General features: G+C 42.8%; 1 protein-coding gene and 1 pseudogene across 1 annotated transcript; one reads left to right on the top strand and one right to left on the bottom strand.

Moving 5' to 3' along the window:
- Positions 1-622: 622 nt before the first annotated feature.
- Positions 623-2867, bottom strand: LOC137023133 (trypsin-2-like). Its single transcript, XM_067389820.1, has 5 exons — positions 2791-2867; positions 2528-2678; positions 1542-1792; positions 1286-1422; positions 623-1189 (listed from the first exon to the last, which is right to left on the bottom strand). Exons 1-5 carry the CDS (start codon positions 2828-2830, stop codon positions 1040-1042), a joined length of 729 nt encoding a protein of 242 aa, XP_067245921.1. The 5' UTR covers positions 2831-2867; the 3' UTR covers positions 623-1039.
- Positions 2868-7893: 5026 nt separating this feature from the next.
- Positions 7894-20783, top strand: part of LOC137023556 (uncharacterized) — a 13795-nt pseudogene continuing 905 nt past the window's right edge.

Genomic DNA, 20783 nt, shown 5'->3' on the forward strand with positions numbered 1-20783 from the left:
ACAGTTAAAATACTCCACATTTCATTTCCCACCATATTGAGAAAAGAATTAACACTTTGTTCTGCCAGTCATGGGTCTTTCATGTGGAGAACACATAATGATGCATTTAAGTTAATGGCCAAACTGACCTTTAAAAAAATGCACATTATTGTTGCAGATGGAACATAACACGGATAACATTAAATAAATATTTATATAGGGTTAAATGTTGATTATTAGTCAACCCCTTTATCTATACCCAAAGACCCACGAAGAATGGGTGGATTATGTCCCTAAACAGAATTGCTCATCTGTCATCTAAACAAATTTCTGTCTAAAAATCAATTAATTTATTAGAAAGTGTTGATTTATAAAGAGTAATACAAATGAGACGGTCAATGACACTGCTTGCCCCAGACATTAACAGGGTTTTAATAAGATTTTATTGTTCACTGAGAGTTCAATTTTTTATAGCTATAGCAAAATCTGCCTTAGACATAACAAAAATAAATAAATAATAATAATAGAAATACCAAAATAATCCATTATGATTCTATTGACATTTCCAATAAAAGGGCTTTTCACACAACAGTTATCATTGAGTCATTCTAAACCATGGGTAAACTAAATCCTGGGTTATCTAGTTACAGAGTTTTCCCTTCCGTTTTCCAGTTTTTCCCTCAGAAGCCGAAACATAGCCTAGTCAACACAGTGTTTCTGTGATTGTACAAACCATGTGCATATGAGGCAACAAATGCGTTTGGCTGTCTGCTAAGCCTTAATATTCTAACATTGTAATGGAAACTTTAGGCATCTTCTAATGGCCTTGTTGTCGATACTCTAAGGCTTTGAATGTTTTCCATGTGACATCCACACCTACATGATGGGGTTACTTAATTTCGCCATTCTGCCGTAGCAGCACATTGTAAAAGGGTGGGGAGCAAACATGAATAAAAAATGCTTAAAAATAAGATACAACACATACATGCTTCAAACTGAATTTATTTGCAGATAATTAGGAAAATGAACTTGTAAAGGACTGACCAGGTTGATCATAGAGTTAGTTATTAGCTATGATATCTTTGATCCAGTCAGTGTAGCGACACACCTCAGTATAAACCCCAGGAAAGCCTGGCCGAGCACAGCCTTTGCCAAAGGAAACAACACCACTTAGTTTACCGTTGCACACTAAAGGCCCACCAGAATCCCCCTGAGAAGAAAATTGTAAAATGAAAAAGGACAAAAATGTGTGTTTGCATAAAAATATAAAACGCATATAAAGAGGAAGACTAAGTCAATGACATACCTGACACGAGTCTTTGCCTCCCTCCATAAATCCAGCACAGAACATGTTTTCAGTTATTGATGTACCATATGCACCCTTACACTGCTTCTTTGAGAGTACAGGCAACTTCAAACACTGCAGGGAATAAGCAGAGCCAACTGGAAAAAAAATATGAACAGCGCTACAACTTGTGATCTTTTACGTATTACTGAATGCATGTTTTTATGTCTGACAATATTATATTAAAGTTTAAGAAGATTTTCATTACTCATCTCACCTCCAGTTTTGCCCCATCCAGAAACTAAGCACTGCTCCCCTGCAGAAGAGCAGCTGGTTGTCAGAGGGATTGGCTTTACATACTTGTTGATGATGGCAGGCTTTCTCAGCTTGATCAGCATGATGTCATTGTTAAAAGGCTGATCATTATATTCCAGGTGACGAATCATCTTCTCCGCCCCGATCTTCTGCTCTGTGGCTTCATTAACAGACTTGTTGTGCTTTCCCAGATGGATGTTGAGATGCGAACGTCTATTTGACAAGGAACACATATTTTACTCAGGCCATAATGCAGTGTTGATCAAAATATTGACTACCTACTACATATTAGTTATGTAGATAGTCTCAAATAGGTTGTCTAAGAGACTGGTTATGCCAAGGCAATTACAGATAATAAAATTCCCGTAGTTTGGTGAATGATACATAAAAAAATATATTATTTCTTGAAGTCAGAAAGGAGTCATATTTAAATATTGTACACAAATGTAAAAGTTTGGTAACAATTTATTTTAAGGTGACGCAGTTACACATTACTAAATGTACTTACTATAGTAATAACAGTGAATTATGCATAATGACAAGTAGCCAACTAACCCTAAACCAAAACCTAACCGTAACTCAATAGTAAGTATATGTAGTTAATATTACTCAGTACTTATTTGAGTAAGAACAATGTAACTAAGTCACCTTAAAATAAAGTGTAACCAATTTATTTATTTATTTATTTATTTATTTATTTATTTATTTATTTATTTATTTATTTATTTATTTATTTTTTCTTAACTAGAACTAATGAACTGTCATCTTTACTAAAGTACTGAATGTGTGATTTTTTTATTTTATTTTATTTTATTTATTTATTTATTTTACAGCCTTTTATTTAGAAATTCTGGCATTTTTAGTGTACATATTAGGAAATTGGAAACAATAATAACCTGTTGTTAACCTCACTTTTTTAAGCCATAAATTAATAGATTATTTACTCACAAGAATTTGCAATGAGCAGCAGACACAACCCATCTTTCATTAATCAAAGATCCTCCACACAATTTACGCCCAGCAATAAGGTACACTTGCCAAGGCTGAGAGTGGGGCGGACATTCATAACCTCCAATGATTTCATCACCTGTGCTGCAAACTTCATTAAAAATGAATTATTTTATTAATGTTAGACTACCTATAATACATGTCAGTGTAGACATAAACTAACAAGTGTCATTAATGATAATTAATAAGATAGATCTACATACCCACAGCTGCAGCCAGCAAAGTGAACACAACAGTCTTCATTGCAGTGGAGGAGAGAAGGACTGCTCACAGCTTTAGAGCACTTCTGCAAAGTTCAAGACTAGAATTCATGTTTTAAGTGATTGTTTTAACACACCTACAGAACAGAACAACCAATAAAATCACAACAAATGATTCGGAAGTAGCAAAGTGTATGTGAGACAACAGTTTTTTCATAAGCATAAAAAAAAAAAAAATGTGTTGGAAGGAAGAGTTGACAGTATAAAGCTGACATAAAAACAGATGACCAAAATGCTGTTTTACTTTTTGAGTGACACAAAACTTTAGATTTTGAAGACTTTTTATTATGTAATGTATGGTTTACTTAAATGTTCTACAAAACTAAGACTTCAGTTTATAGAAACAACACAATGAATGGGAATATACTTCAGAGATATTTTACTCATAAGAATTTTTTAGGGGTGCCAATAATTGTGGCCAACATGTAGAAAAACATTTATTTCATAATGTGATTCCCCCCACTTTCAATTGTTTTACTTCGAGGGAAGGTTAGAGTTTTGTGAATTTTTTGAATGAAAGATCAAAAGGATAAACAATGCAGATTTATTTTCACAACTACCTTTGCTCGTATTTACTAAGAGTGTAAATATTTGTGGAGGGCACTGTACTATACTTACAAAATAATTTACATAAAAAATGAAAGGATTAGTCAACTTTTAAATAAACTTTTCCTGATAATTTACTCACCCCCATGTCATCCAAGATGTTCATGTCTTCCTTTCATCAGTCGAAAAGAAATTAAAGTTTTTGATGAAAACATTTCCGGGTATGTTTTAGCCGTCCGCATTCGTGCACCGCCCGCATGACATAAGTTTCGTCATGTGGAGGGCTCGCGTGCAACAGAGCATGCACAAACAGGACAGAATAATCCACTAGGTGGCAATAAGCACAGTACTGAGCACAGTGTGCAGAAGAGTGTGTAAAGAACAATTCAAAAACAAGACGAGTAAACTCAGAAGCATGCCTTCTCCATCGTTTTTGATTCGCATTGGTGGATGCACTATTTTTCTTCTCCGATCCTGCCCAGCGAATATCCAGTTGATGACACGATGTCTGGTAAAAGTATAAAAAAATTGTACTGCGCATGTGTCGAACTTGGTATACTTTAAAAGATGCACGGATGTGACTGCGTGCGTGGCACGTCCAGGCGCGGATAGTGAAGTATACCAGGGCCTCCTAATTATGCATATCAATGGACTGCAAACGGTTGAAGTGCAGCTTCAAAGGGCTTTACCAGACGATACCAGACGAGGAATAAAGGTCTTATCTAGGGATAACCATCGTTCATTTTCTAATTTTTAAAAAATATATATGTTTTAACAATAGATGCTCATCTTGAACTAGCTCTTTTCTTCTTCTTCTCTATTATATTTCTAACAGTGTAGATGCTGTTAAGTGTTTTACTGCCCTCCATAGGTCAAAGTTAAAACATATATATTAAAAAAATAAAAAAAAAACGAAAGAAAATGAACAATGGTTTCTCTAGATAAGACCCTTATTCCTCGTCTGGTATTGTTTAAAGCCCTTTGAAGCTGCACTGAAACTGTAGTTTTGACCTTCAACTGTTTGCAGTCCATTGAAGTCCACTATAAAGAGAATAATCCTGGAATATTTTCATCAAAAACCTTAATTTCTTTTTTACTGAAAAAAGAAGGACATGGACATCTTGGATGACATGGGGGTGAGTAAATTATCAGGAAATTTTTATTTGAAAGTGAACTAATCCTTTAATATGAACACATTGCTTTCTACTGGACAGGTATGATTTTATCAAATTGAGAGCTTGTTCAGAGAAATTGAAATAAGTTAATCTAGATAAAATAACTTTGTGATTAACAATATCAAAAGCTCGCTTTTGGTCTTGAAAATCAGTTCTAACATAAGAACTCTTATCTAGGTAAACTTTAACCTTTTCCAGAAACAAACAGTTAGCTGTTTCTGTTGAGTGATGGGCCCTGAAACCGAATTGCATAGGGTGAAATTAATTATTGCTTTTATTGAGATGTTGAATCAGTAATTTATCCACCGATTGTTCGACTATTTTAGAAACAGGCAAAATACTGATATCTGATTTTTCATCTGATTTAAAAATTGGTGTGACCAAGGCCATCTTCCATGCTGATGGCACGATGGATTGTCTTAAAGACTGATTAATCAAATATGTAATGGGCTGTAGAAGGGTCTCTTTGTGCCTTTTTAAAAAAATAGTATCAAGACCATAGATATCCATGGCCTTAGAATTTTTTAAGCCACTGATGATATTTGCTACTTCTGTTTCAGTTATTTGTTGAAAATCAGCTGTGCATAATTAATGGAGCAAATAGAATAACTAGGTGAATTAAAAAGTTGAGTTATTTCATAAACTGAGTCTAGAAAGAAGGTGTTTAGTTCTGTAGATATGATGATTGGATCTGTAACTAATTCAGTGTTAATTTTCAACTGTAAAACTTTATTGTTATGATTCTGTTTTCTGCCAATCAGCTTGTTGATGGTTTGCCATATCTTCTTCCCATTTCCTCTTGCCTCTTCAATAGTATTGATGAAGAATTTGGCTTTAGCTTGTCTTAGCGTTTTTATTACTTTATTTCTTAATGAGGTAAATTTTTGTTGGTCTATTGTAAGACCTGATTTTAAAGATTGTTTCAATAATTGATCTCTTTCTTTCATAAGTTTCCTACACTCTTCATTTAGCCAGGGCAATGTGTCCCTGCTTTTCTTTTGGCTCCGCTTTCTGAGTGTCACAGAGACAAACTCTGTAATTCACTCCTCTGGCCATCAGAGGGCGCTATCACAAGAATACTGACACTCACACATTCATTCACACGCACTACACTACATTTCCCCCAAACCCTAGCCTGGATGCCAGCCGAATTTATCCCCGCCCACAACATTTTGAGGTCGGGGAGTTCGGTCTGGACTCGATCCATAGAGGAGTAATTATGCCTGAACAGAAACTGTTTGGACCAATCACATTTGTCAGGGCGATGATTGACAGATTATCACTAGAAACGTAATCAGCCACGTCATCAAAGAGCGCTTGGGCTGAATTTACAACAATGATGGCTGTTGTTGAAGAACTGAGATGTGTAGATTCCGCCATCGCGTCCGTTATAGAAGATATCGACAGCGCACTAATTGGCAAGTACTCCGTGTATACTTATTCTTTTTACAACACCGGCAAAGATTGTTTACACTCATCTTCTACTAGTTCCAGCATGTGTGCAGTTGAGTTCTGGTGACAACTATGCGTCGCTCAACGCTTACTCTGTAGCTCTGATTGGTTGTAGGTCTATCCAATTGAGGTCTTTCCTGGATCGGTTGAAATACGCCCCCATAATCAAAGCCCAATGAAGCAGTATCAGACTCATATTCGAACTAGAATTGAGTATGACCACGTCAGGCTACACAAACCCTGTACCTTGGCGCTAATCGTCACATCCAACTGCCGTGCATTATCTGGACTATTTAAGCCACTCTAAACCTCACCATCATTGCGATGTCTTGTATTACTGCAGTTTGCATTTCTGAGCGTTTATTATTATGATTGTCTGCCTGTTATTGACCCAGTTTGTTCCCCGTTTACGATTCTCTGCTGCCTGCCCTTGGACTTGTTTATTGGACTTGTGATTGATATTTGCCTGCCCTGATCTTCTGCCTGTGTTACGACCATGATTCTGCCCGATCCCTGCCATATCTGTTTGCCTCTGTTTGACCCCTGCCTGTTTGACCACGATCACTGTCAATAAAAGCCTGCTTATGGATCCCACTTCGTGTGACGACTCATTACAGAAGACCTCGCCAGGCCAAGATCCTCAAGCTCAGGCCAGCCATCTCGCCGCCCATCAGCACCAGTTGAATCGACTCACCTCTCTCACGGAGGAGGTAGTAAAAGCCCTGCAGAGTCTCCACACCCCCGCTCCTACGGCACCACCACCACCTGCTGCGGCCGCATTAACACATGCGGCAGAGACGCCGTCTCAGGGGAATCCCCGCCTGTCACTTCCCAAAGTTTGACGGTGATCCAACGAAATGTAAGGGATTTATATTTCAATGCTCTCTATTTATCAGTCAGCAACCCACTTTCTACACCACTGAGGCTGGAAAGATCGCTTTTGTCTGCTCACTGTTTACAGCTTTGCAATGGATTACGGTGATATGGAGAGGATGGATCTATGGAGTCAAATTAATGCCATAAAGTTTTGCAAAACAAAAAAAAAAAAATAGAATTGAGCAATAAAAAAATGTTTTGCAAACAAAAATAAAGAATTGCAAAGGAAAAATAAAGTATTGAGAGTAAAAAATAAGTTTTGCAGACAAAAATAATAAATTGCAAAATAAAATAAAGCAGTGTAAAAAGAAAAATATAATTAATTACAAAAATCAATGACAGCTGTAATCCTATTTAATCTTTGCCACATATTTCTCATGCTCAAACCTACTAAATCATTTGCAACGCTCATTTTATTCTGCGTTTCAGTCAAGCGTGCGCTCACGATACCGGTTTTCCTTTGCGCTGCACTTTTCTGCGTGGTTCTCTTTATGACACTGGTTTGACGTGGGGGTGGAGCCAAGAAAAGGGGGGCATGCCCCCGCGAAACACGTCATCGGCAGGAGACGCAGATCGCAACAGAACAGATCAAGCATGGCAGAGCAGAGGCAAGTGGGAGGATTCCAGGTATCTACAGGGGCGGATCTACCAGGGTGGCACAGGGTGGCAACTGCCTAAGAAAAAGTTTTGCCACCCCATCTGCCACCCCAAAATGATCACAGAATAAAATATAAATGTAGCCTAAGCAGTGTTTTAAGTACTGCTTTTCAGCGGCGCTTCAATGTGATGAGCTAAAAAAGTCAGCGTGACGCAAAATAATGACAAGAAAACACGTCTTTCAATAAACTGCATGATGGTTGCACGCGCATGCCAGCGCACCCAGTGTAATCAGCTTCATTAACAAATGACTCTTATGAACCGGTTCTTTAAGAGTCAAAAACACAGCGCAGCCAAGTTCACTTACGATTTTTTCCCCTATTTGTAGGTGAATCGGAAAATGACTGCCTCCCGGCTAGCTCAGAAGTCCTGTGAGAAATGTAATCCCATCCGAATATGTCTGAGATTCATTTTCGTAATTTTTTGGCGAGCTGATTCACCGCCCGCTCCACTTTCATCATGGATAAAGGTTTTGTGGCATCCGACGAAACAATAACATGAAATCAATAAGGAGATACCGATCACAGAAAATAATAGCAGAGTTAGGTAAGGATCTAAATGTATTTTAGCTTTTCTCGATTGCTAACCATAGACTGTAAAAAAATATGGACGTAGTGTCCGTGACGTCACCCATAGAGTTCTGAACAGCAGTTTTGACGCCTAAATGAGGCCGCGGCCATCTTAGCTGCGCGTCACCGCACGTCACTCCCGGATAACTGAAAATGGACAAAGAGGCAGGGAGGTGGTTTGAGCTGATGTTATTGGTTGCTGAAACCACGCCCGCCTAGCTCGACGTGACCATGTTAGCAGGCAAAAGAGCTATCTATCTAGATACTATCTAAATCATTAATGAAGATAAGTTTTATCATCAGAACGTTCTAAAGGTTTACTGTCAATCTACGCTGTTTCTTTAAGATATAGATGCTCTAACACCACTAGTGTTGGGTGTGCAAATAACAACATGGAAAATCAAATGGGACTTCATACCTTTATAATAGAGATCACGAGATGAATCCAATCTTTGGCACTTGGGTAAAATATAAATGTCCATTGCAAAAAAAAAAAAAAAAAAAAAACATTTCACATTTCTTCTGAATGATCTGCTCTTTGTCATCGTTCTTCAAGAAAGGATGCAATCTGAGCAGCCTTTATGTTGTAAAACTGTATACGATCGTATCTAACAAACAAATGAGCCTGTGTCCAAAGTATATTTTTTTCAAAATAGTGCAGCAGTTTTAGTTATAATATCCAAGCAGTGCTGTCAGAGTTGTATATCCTCCTGGTATTGTCATTGTAGTAAATATCGCAATCAAAACTTTCAGCCAATGCCACGATCCAACAATGTGTGTTCTGTGTCTCTTTCCCATGCATGCACACAGACACACATCAGTCTCGAATATAATGCAGCAAGCCATATTTTATAATTGTATAAAATAATCAAGAAAAAAAAGCACAAAAACAGCTGAGATGCCAAATTCAGCGGCAGCTGAGGTAACATGACGGCTCACAGTCAGCAGTGGCATATCTGTCACTCAAGTGACCACGCCCTTAATTATGCAGAACTTTAAGGCTTAATATAATTTAAATGGATAAGTTATAAAAAAATTCACCCCCCTCAGAGTTGTCATGAAGGGCAAAAATAACAGTATAGACCAAAACCACAATTTGAACCAACTTGTAAACATGTTTTTTTCTGCTATAAACTTGGCCAATTTAACATGGGACGCTATGAGATTCTGCTCTCTTTTGGAGCCTGTCCCTAGCGGCCAGTCGATGAATCGCAGTTTAAGTTACTTCCATATTGGCTTCACGAGAGAAAGGGGGAGGTTGCCGCTTGTTGCTAACACAAGTGATTAAGTTGGGCCAGTTTCCCAAACCATTCGTTCACTTCTCAAAAAAAAGACACATTTCTCAAAACGTTTAACAATGACTGCATTTGGTAGCAAAACTGATGACACACCAGTCAAGATCTAAAAGAGAGCTGAATGAATAATTTACAGGGGACTGAAAAATGACTGCCTAGGGATATAGGCTTACGTCAGAAGGCCAATACACTGTACTGTATACTGTAATGAAATTTAGCCAAATGTGCAAAGGATGCTGAATTTACTTTTACTGTAATTGACAGTCTACTGTATTGTGGTGCATACCAAGTTCATACATATTTTTCTCATGCTTTTCATCTACTGCAAGATCAATTTATAATAGTAAAATGAAAAAAGAAAAAGAAAATCCTTCCAAAAGTGCAATGCTGTGTTTTACTGTATCTGTAAATATATTTTTGTATAGTGTAGTAGACATTGAGCTGCAAAATAATTCCTGAGGTATTTTTGTTACAGTTTTATATGAATTGATCTCACTAGTGTTCACTGGGCAGTGCAGTATTTGTTACCTTTTTTGTGACATCTGATGCCAAAGTTTGATTTTGTCAGACAAGAGTAAGTTTTTGACTAGAACATTTTATTTTGACCTAGAAGTTTGAGGTTTGTACAATTGGGTGTATTTTGAGATTGTGTTTATAGTTGTGAGAAAATGTTGAATTGTTTCATGAATTGTGCGTTAGCAATCAAGAAAAACCATAACTATACTGAAAATTTTGAAAGACAAATTTATGTTGGTTAAAGTCTTGTTTAAAAAATGTAAACTTTGGTCAGTTAGGCCAGAATATAGATGTTCTGGGTGATTGCTAAAGTGTTTTGCTAGGTGTTTGCTAGGAGATTCTGGGTGGTTGCTAGGCTCTTGCTATGCAGTTGCTTGGGTGTTGCTAGAGTATGTAGTTGATAGGCTGTTGTAGGTGAACACACACAGACATTCCCACCTCTGTTAATAACAGAAACTCCAAAAATGTTTTGTTGCTCTTTAACTTGCACTAAAACATGTGATTTATACCGTTGAAGTAGCCTGTGTAATATTAATAAAACTGCTCATCTCCTTTAGTGATACAAGCTCAGACTCATTTAGAATCTGTTGATGTTTTTGATTTAAACATTGATTTAAACAAACGTTCCATCCCAACATTTTTAAAATTCTGCGTTAGATGGCTAAGTTTAAACGATGCTCATTGTTAGTGTACGATTAATTTGGTAATGCCATATATTTATTTTGCCATAACACGTTTTTAGCAGAGAGAGAATCCAGATGTTGCTACTGTGGCACACAATTTAATAAATCTTCTGACCCAAAGATAAGATTCAGATTCAGGCAGCTCAGGGTCAGCAGCAGCCTTCTCCTGGTTTTTATCAGGCAGCTCAGGGTCATCAGCAGCAGCAACAACAACAGCAGCCTTCTGCTATTACTCCAAGAATAGAGCAGGATATGACCAGGTTATCATCAGCACTCTCTCCAAACAATTAAATGCTTTAATTTGTCTCTTTTGCACCTTTTAATAAAAGAAACACTGTTTTATTGTTTTATAGAGCTTTTCCTGGGATGTAAAAAAAAAGACAAAACGCACACCCTCAAGTGCAATCAAAAGCAACAGCTTGGAAGCCATTTAGCATTCACATTTATCTTTTAAACAAAATAACTGACACCTCACCCTCACCATCCGAAGAGCTTGAACTACTACAGGCAGGGCTGGGCAAACGTATTTGTTCAGTTTCTTCAAACATGAACCATTCTGAAGTAAGTACAATTTTACTGTAGTATTGTTAAACATTTGAACAACTTTGTGGCTATGTTGATGTAAGGTCACCTGCCCCAAAAAATGACAGTGTAACATGTTTAGTGTAATACAAACGTTTATAACGAATAGGAATTGTATGGGATAGTTTAATCAAGTTTTTAAGAAATCAAGCTCAGTGCCTGCTTTCTTAATTGCTCGTGTATTTCAAACAATCTTATGCTTAAGGAAAGATGTCATATAATCTAAGGAAAGAGGAACAAAGTAAATGCAGCATTCCCATAGATGAGCTGTTTCATTAATAAGCAGTTACTAACCTCTTCTGTGATCACCACAAGCTGTATTTTGGTAATTATAGTTATTGACAAGCTAGCAGTAGTATTATTTTTTCTAAATATTCAACACAAACCTTAATTCCCATTGTTTATGAGGGGCCAATAGATGTGACTTGGGTTTTATTTCTTTGAATTAAAATCTTATATTAGGATTTGTAATGTTGCATCCTTCCATAATCCTAATATAATATTTTATCTTACATATGTATTTGTACATCATTTCTGTGTGTTCTAATTTTGTGCTTTTTTTTTTTTTTTTTTGCAAACCCTTGTTCTGTTTCATGTTTTCTGTAGTTATGCAAACTTTTTGAAGCTGAATTTCCCAAATTGAGATTACTCGCTGGAGGGTGGCTGCTTTATAAGGCACCAGGTGCATTATATTAAATACCAGAGCAGACACAAGCATGACAACACATAACTGTTTTAGTGCAAACTGTACAAAAGTGATATTTTTAGTGGTATTATAGACACAGGGTTACAATTACACATTTTCTCCAGCCATCCCACAGCTTTCACATGTATACTACATACCATGTTAGAAGAAGTAATTATTTTATAATATTGCACAGTCAGGGAAGTGATAGGGTATGTTTAAAACTCGGGGCACTGCTCGTTACTAATAATTTTTTAGCTTCCACTTTATGGGCATAAGCCTTATTGTACTGTACGGGCCCCCTAATCCTTGATGTATTGTAATGTATATTTGAATTGGCAGGTGACAGTGGAAGAAGGCGGCTCGTTGTTGTCCCTCCAGACTCCGAGGGCTATACTGGCAACCTTATCAAAATGGCAACAACCACTGAAAGGCCGGCACTCTACATGGTCCCTCTTCAAGATGAGTTATGTCTCGATCCACTTCCATTCTCAGCAGAGGAGTTTGCAACGATGCCAAAGGTGGAGTGTCGGACATGTAAAACAACAATGCCATTACTAGTTTTATACTTGCATGTCCAATCCTGTGGTGGCACACAATCAGCTGATGATGAAGTATGTTATTTATATACAATAGAGCAACTGTTGACATTTCCATAAACTTTGGTATTAGGCAGCATATATACCCAGTTTTGTTATTTCAGATTGCTGATGCTGAGGATGATGATGATGAAGAACTAAAAATAGTTTCTGTGACAGCCAGTACTGCCACCCCAACTTCTAGCTCTGCACCTATCAGTCCTCTGCGACCCTGTTCTCCTACACCCACCACAAGTTATGAGGTGATATGAATCTGTATTATTAAAAGTTATCAAATACTCATATAAGTATGTATTTTTTCCTTATTCACAAAACATATATCTTACCACTAAGAGTTATCCTAAATAGAAGTAAAAGTACTTAGTTTAAGAGTTTTCTCTTAAAACCTATTCACAATTCTGCCGAGACCAACTTTTACCAAGGAATAGAGAGAAGTCTTAAGCTGAGAGGGTTGAACGTGTTGCTATGGATTGTGTTATCACACTTACTAATGTACTAACTGTGACCACAGTGATTGGCTGACGGAGTCTCAGTCAGCGATTATAATCATAAAAAACAGTAAAAGGTATTATGTTTCAGATTTAGGAGCTGGTTTTAGTGCTCAAATGCTTTGTGAAATACTCCTGAAGCAAAAATTTAGGAGTCCTAAATTTAGTACTGACACACCCATTATTTTTCAGAGTTTCTCCTAAATCTGCCAGTTAGAGATACTTTTAGCCTTAAGATGTTTTGTGCACATGGCCTCATAATGTTTGCACAATATTGCTTCCATGCCAATAATTATAGAAGACTGGGATTAGCGATACATCAATTAATAAATTGCAAATTACAGAAAGCTTTTACTTGCCATGTCATATTTCATTGTTTGTTTTTTCTTGATGTTGTAGGATGAGGGACAAGTGTCCCATCTGTTTAGAGATATTTACACACAGACAGTTGCCCATTCATGCAAGTATATGTGGTGATAGGTAATATTTTATGATTTCTAAAAGTATTTCATTACCAATAATTTTTTATGGGGTTATTTAGTAACATGTTCTGTGTAGTGATAACTAGAATATAACCTTTGGTTAAATTCTCAGTGCATTACAGATGTTTGGTGCGAACAGTCCTACATCTGCCACACCTGAACACTACAACCAAAGCTCAGACCTCCAATGGTAGAGTGTTTTAATCAATGCATGTAAACACATGTAAGAATATACAATTTGACTAATTTGTTTTTCTTTTCACAGCCCAGATGATATACTGAGGTTGTTGGCAAGGAGGGTAGATGCCAGCAAGGATTTCAACATCTGGGTGTCTCGCACAGACTTCTTTCAAAGAGCTATGGTACAGTGGCAGCGTCAAAAGAAAGGGACCCCTGGCAACACTTGGCATGTAACGTTTTTGGGGGAAGCAGGTGTTGATTCAGGTGCCATTCGAAAAGTCAGTTTCTCTGTAAGGATTTTTGCATTCATGAAACATTTTTAAAAATAAAAAATTACATTTTTATGATAATTTTTTTATTCTTGCTCTAACCCTTTAATTTACATTATTTTTGCCATATAATGTATCTAAAAAACACAATGTTAATAGCTTGTATTTTTACTTCCTGTATGGGTTACAAAATATGTGAATTGTATAAAATACAATATCAGCAGAAACATTCAACCTATCTGCCTGTGTAGGACACCTTGTCCTACCAAAACATATTTGCTAAACTTAATTGTTAGGGTGAGTTGAGTGGATGGAGGTGGCTCCTAGGGAGAATATTAAGGAACTGAAAATATAAAAGATTGTGTGGGGAGGATGATTGTTTGGCTAGGCTGTGAGGTTCAACTGTAACACTTTCCATTATGGAAGTGGAGGAAAAGGAGAAGAGAACGTCTCGGTTACGTATGTAACCCTCGTTCCCTGAAGGAGGGAACGGAGACGTACGTCAGTAGTGACCGACGAATTGGGATATCGCTTAGAGAGCCCTATCAGCTTCGTGTGAACTAAAACAAGCCAATGGAATTGGCGTGCGATATTTGCATAATGCGCACCGCCCCCGACAGGTGTATATAAATAGGAAGTAGATGCAATCGCACTCTGTTTTTCGCTGAGGAGACAACTGGTGTCTGCACATCAGCGAGGGTACAGAAACTGTGGCGACAGGACGTACGTCTCCGTTCCCTCCTTCAGGGAACGAGGGTCACATACGTAATCGAGATGTTCCCTTTTGGACGGGGCCTCAGCTGCATTGGCATATCAATTGCCTGGAGTTGGTAGCAGAAAGTCTTGCACTGGGCCACTTCAAGGAGCTGCTGTCAGACAAGCACGTACTGGTCCGCTCGAACAGCACTGCGGCCGTTGCATACATCAACCATCAAGGTGGTCTATGCTCCCGTCGCATGTCACAACTCGCCTGCCATCTCTTGTTGTGGAGTCCGAAGCATCTGAGGTCCCTTCGGGCCACTCATGTCCCAGTTGTGCTCAACTGTGCAGCCGACAAGCTGTCACGGCAGCCTCCATTTGCGGGCGAGTGGCGGCTCCACCCCCAGGCGGTTCAGCTGATTTGGCAGCATTTCGGCGAGGCCCAGGTAGACCTGTTTGCCTCCCCAGAAACTGCCCACTGCCAGTGGTTCTATTCTCTGACCGGCGGCACGCTCGGCACGGATGCCCTGGCACACAGCTGGCCCCAGGGTCTGCGCAAATATGCGTTTCCCCCAGTGAGCCTTCTCGCACAACTCCTGTGCAAGGTCAGGGAGGACGGGGAGCAGGTTCTGTTAGTGGCGCCGTACTGGCCCACTCGGACCTGGTTCTCGGACCTCATCCTCCTCGCGACAGCCCCTCCCTGGCCGATTCCTCTGAGGAAGGACCTCATGACCCAGAGACGGGGCACCCTATGGCACCCGCGTCCCGACCTGTGGAACCTCCACGTGTGGTCCCTGGACGGGATGCGGAGGTTCTGAGTGATCTCCCGGAAGCGGTCGTAGACACCATCACTTCCGCTAGAGCTCCTTTCACTAGGAGCCTCTATGCGCTGAAGTGGAACCTGTTCGTCGAATGGTGCACCTCTCACCGAGAGGACCCCCGATTATGGCTGACAGATATCTGTAGAGCTGCGGGCTGGGCGACACCTAACACGTTCGCTAGATTCTATAGCCTTCGTGTAGAGCCGGTATCTTCTCGTGTACTCGCTTCCACTAGCCGGTAGACGCGTTGAACCCGCTGTAAAGTGTCGGCTTGCAATGCCATTCCCACCCCCTGGGCCAGATACGTGCATATTTTGACTCCAGTCGTGTTCCCCGCTTGGCGAACCCTGTCGAGTTCCTCCGCCTCCCCCTTCGGCTCGGACATTGCGGAGTGTCTGATGCCAGGCCTACATCCGTCGCTGACGCTGTCTGTTGGCTGGGGCCCATATGTCGTGACTCCTCTACGTGAGCGGTCCCATATGTGTAATTATCCACGGTTTAAAACTCCCTATGGCGAGTCCGTGTCTTTCCCCCTACCCAGGTGGAGCCATCCCAGGGACTCCATATGCGTACTGCCCCCCGGGCCAGTCCATATGTGTATTCTCCACGTAAACTCCTCCCCCTTGGGTAGGTAGTGGCCTCCGCAGCGTCCCCTACGGGTTCGCTTTCCCAGTGTAGTCTAGTTTACTTAGTGGGTATGAGGTAAAACAGCAGTAAACTCCTCGGCGTGAGCTCGCCCCCTTCTCCGTTCCTCCGGTGCTATGGGCGGATAGAGCTCGCGTTGAGCACTGGAAGGGGTTTCGTAACTGTGGCGCTTTATTTGGGATCCCAATTCGTCAGTCACTACTGACGTACGTCGAACGTGACCGACTGAAAGGGAACGTCTCGGTTACGTATGTGACCCTCGTTCCCTGAAGGAGGGAACGGAGACGTACGTCCCGTCGCCACAGTTGCCTGTTGTATGTGGCCCCCCATCCTGTGGCAGAGGCATCTGTGGAGACCACAGCATGCCTGGACACTTGTTCGAGGGGTACTCCGGCCCGCAGGAACGAAGGATCCGACCACCGGATGAGGGTTCGACGGCAGCTCGGTGTCACGGGGACACGGAGCGTGCCGCGCTGCCACGCCCATCTCGGGACCCGGCCGCGGAGCCAGTGTTGAAGCGGCCTCATATGGAGCAATCCGAGCGGCGTGACTGCGGCTGCAGATGCCATATGCCCCAGGAGCCTCTGAAAAACTTTCAGTGGGGCCGCTGTCCTGCGCTTGAGCGAGCTCAGGCAGTTCAACACCGACTGGACGCGCGCCCCGGTGAGACGCGCAGTCCGTGCGACCGAGTCTAGCTCGAGGCCGAGATAAGAGATCCTCTGCCCAGGGGCGAGTTTGCTCTTGTCCCAGTTGACCCGAAGACCCAACCGGCTGAGGTGAGCTAAAACCATGTCCCTGTGTTCGCACAACTGCTCTCGCGAGCTGGCCAGGATCAGCCAGTCGTCGAAATAGTTGAGAATACGAACGCCTTGTTCCTTGAGGGGAACAATGGCCGCCTCCGCAACCTTCGTAAAGACGCGGGGTGACAGGGCCAGCCCGAAGGGTAGGACTTTGTACTGATATGCCCGACCCTCGAACGCAAACCGTAGGAAGGGTCTGTGTCGAGGCAGAATCGAGACATGAAAGTACGTGTCCTTCAGGTCGATCGCTGCAAACCAATCCTGGGGACGGACGCATTCGAAAATGCGCTTTTGCGTGAGCATCTTGAACGGCATCCTGTGAAGATACCGGTTCAAAATGCGCAGATCCAGGATTGGCCGTAGCCCACCGCCCTTCTTCGGTACAATGAAGTAGGGGCTGTAAAACCCCGACTTCATATCGGCTGGAGGGACCGGCTCGATTGCATCCTTCGCCAGTAGGACAGCAATCTCCGCCCGGAGAACAGGTGCACTGTCCAACGACACCTGAGTGAAGTGGACACCCCTGAAAACCGGGGGACGCCGGGCGAACTGAATCGCATAGCCTAGTCTAATGGTGCGAATGAGCCAGCGGGACGGGCTGGGAAGCGCGATCCATGCCTCCAGACTCCGAACCAGCGGGACCAAAGGCACCACAGACGTACCGGGGGTGGGGCAGCGAGGCAGAGTACGGGGACCCGACTCGGACGGCATGGAAGCGGCCCGGAGTGTGGTCGGACTCTGCGAGGCAGCAGTGCGTATGGGAGACGGCGCACGGGACGCGGCCTGCACCATCACACTGCCACCTGCTGGCGAATGGGAGGGGGCTGCGAGCGGTAAGGCGGGGCCTGGCACATTGGCAGACACGCCCTATTGTGACCTGGAGTTTGAGGAAACTGCTCTTTTTGTGATAAAGTGGGTACCGCTGGACTCCGGGCAGCCAGCGGCGGTAGATGGACAGACAACACAAATTCCCCCCGGCCCTCCTCCGGGGGTGGGAGAGCAGATGGAATACTCTCCTGAAGAGCAGGAACATTCCCCTCCAGGTCGCCCGTCTCAGGGCTGAGTTTTCCTCGACCGCTTGCCACCTGGCTTGGCAGAGACGGGCTGGGCACCGCGACCGGCACCCTGCTGTTTGGCTGGTGAAGGCTGCTGCTTTGCCGACTTAGCAAGGGTGGAGGACGACGCAGGCGGGCGCCCTCGGCGACGAGCAGGCTGAGGCTGAGCCACAGATGGCTGGGTGGAGGCAGCAGCGGACCGCCATGGCATGATGTGTTTAATGGCCTCAGCCTGCTTCTGTGCAGCGGAGAACTGTTGGGCAAAGCTCTCCACTGCGTCGCCGAAAAGGCCGCCCGGAGACACGGGGGAATCCAGGAACCGATGTTTGTCGGTTTCCCGCATGTCTGCCAAGGTCAGCCAGAGGTGGCGTTGCTGGACTACCAAAGTAGACATCGCATGACCAACAGAGCGTGCTGTCACCTTCGTTGCCCGGAGGGCAAGGTCAGTGGCAGCGCGCAGCTCCCCAAGCAACTGTTGGTCAGGCCCTTCCTGGGGCATCTCCGACAGCGCCTTTGCCTGGTAAACCTGCAAAAGGGCCATCGCGTGCAGGGCGGAGGCAGCCTGCCCACAGGCTCTGTAAGCCTTCTCAGTCAGACCGGCTGAGAACTTACAGGCCCGGGACGGGAGGCGCGGCTCACCACGCCAGCCAGTGGCCGTTGGACACAACTGCATCGCAACAGACCGCTCGACTGGCGGGATCCTCGCGTATCCCCTGGCTTCTCCGCCGTCCAGGGAGGTGAAGGTGGACGAGGGACCGGGCCTTGCACGAACACTATACGGTGCTTGCCAAGACCTGGTCACCTCATCATGCACTTCCGGGAAGAAGGGCATTGGGGCGGGACGCTGGACCGGACCGGACCAGCGCGACCCCCCAAGTACCAATCATCCAACCGAGATGGGCCGGGGCAGGGTGGAGGATTCCACTCGAGCCCGACACACAAGGCGGCCTGGGAAAGCACAGCCGTCACCTCGGGATCCGACTCGGGCAATGCTACCGTCCCGGAGGGCGGTAGCGCGTCCAGATCTTCCTCCCCCGAGGACTCTGGCTCACCTTCCGATGCAGAGATCGACATCTGCTCCACTGCAGGCGCACCAAAGGTAACGGCTGGACAGTCCGTAGAGGGCCCAGCGGAAACCAACGGTGGCACGATGGGTTGCGGTGCTGGTGAGGCGGCAGGGGCCCACGGAGCGGTGCTCGGCGGGGAAGCCCTGACCATGATCCTCAAGTCACCCTTCCTATACGCCGCCGAACCGTCATTCCGACCGGGGCCGGAAAAAACGGTCGAACGGGGCATAGGGGAGGGGACCCCCGCTTCCTGAGACTTCAGGATGGAGAGTCTAGACCTCAGCACCGCGATAGTCATATTCCCGCAATGAGAACATGAACCATCCACAAAAGCTGCCTCTGCGTGCTGAACGCCCAAACACGAGATGCAACGATTGTGCCCATCAGCAGGGACCAGGGAATGACCGCACCCAGTAACGCACAGACGAAATGACATACTGTCAGGGTTCGTCTGTAAAGCTCTTTTAGAAGGGGAACAGTCAGCTCACTTGTGCTGAAGCACACAGGGAGTGACGCGATGTGTGCAGGTACACCACTCCCTGACACACACCGTGGAAACCGGCCCAAATCGCAACACACTCTGATCTTTTAGTAGTGGAGATTTGAGGGTTGCTGTTAAAACAGCAGTTGAGAGCTTTAAGCTCAGGCTTCCCGGAAGCTCACGACCTCGCTGAAGTGCCTTGACTGCCAACTCAAAACAGCGCTGTTGATCCTCTTCTGAGGCAGTTTTAGTTTCACTTTGAAAAAGTCTTTTGAAGCAGGACACCAGTGTTTGGCTCCGAAGCGAAAGACAGCTACTCCATTGCATCTGCTTCCTATTTATATACACCTGTCGGGGGGCGGTGCGCATTATGCAAATATCGCACGCCAATTCCATTGGCTTGTTTTAGTTCACACGAAGCTGATAGGGCTCTCTAAACGATATCCCAATTCGTCGGTCACTACTGACGTACGTCGAACGTGACCGACTGAAAGGGAACCACATTTAAAACACTTTAAACTTATACAATGACAAAGTGTTATTACTCTGTGGTTGTATAAATATGTACATGTGCATTCATAGATTTGATTGGTGAGATTGAGAAACGCCTCTTTGAGCACCGAGGACACCAGAGTGGGAAGAGCCCGATCTACTCCTTAAGTGATCTGGAGAAGGGATTTTTCAGGTTAGCAATTTTTTATGTGTTTTACCTGTTGTATTTACATGTTATTTATGTTTTAACAGGCTTGATCTTTATGTATGTTTGTGCTTTCTCTTTCAGGACTGCAGGAGAGTTGTTTTCAGTCAGTCTTGCTCAGGGTGGACCAGCCCCCTGTTTCTTGAGACAGTGGTGCTTTGACTATCTCTCAGCAGGAGATTTGGATGAAGTAAATCTCAGTAAAGATGATGTGGATGATGCTGAACTTTTTGAACTGATTCAAAAGGTAGAAAAAAATAATCAAAGGCTGATTAAATTTGTATGAACTTGTTTTAAATGTATATACAATAATACATTTCATTATTTCAGGTGGAAGAAGAAACTGATCTCTCTGCATGGACTGATGCTATAATTAGTTGCGGTTTCACTGGGATCATTAAACCGGAGAACAAAGAAGCTATAGTAAGGTGAGAAATAGAAAAATTCATAGTTTTAGTATTATTATATTCAAACATGTATTAGACCACACATAGGCATATAGGGCAACAATGAATTTAGGATACACACACACCAGTGTGTAGGATTTACTCAAAAAAATAACTCTTTATGCAAGGCTTTCTTAAAAATGTGTATTTCAGATCTATTGTGCTGCATGC

Source organism: Chanodichthys erythropterus, chromosome 7 (assembly GCF_024489055.1).
Source record: "Chanodichthys erythropterus isolate Z2021 chromosome 7, ASM2448905v1, whole genome shotgun sequence".
Classification (NCBI taxonomy): Eukaryota; Metazoa; Chordata; class Actinopteri; order Cypriniformes; family Xenocyprididae; genus Chanodichthys; species Chanodichthys erythropterus.

Excerpts from the sequence above, each read along its gene's own strand:
- LOC137023133 (XM_067389820.1), bottom strand. The coding sequence starts at position 2,830 with ATGAAGACTGTTGTGTTCACTTTGCTGGCTGCAGCTGTGG. Across the intron at positions 1,423-1,541 it reads TGGATGGGGCAAAACTGGAG|TTGGCTCTGCTTATTCCCTG; the intron begins GTGAGATGAGTA and ends TTTTTTTTCCAG. Across the intron at positions 1,190-1,285 it reads GAGGCAAAGACTCGTGTCAG|GGGGATTCTGGTGGGCCTTT; the intron begins GTATGTCATTGA and ends TTTTCTTCTCAG.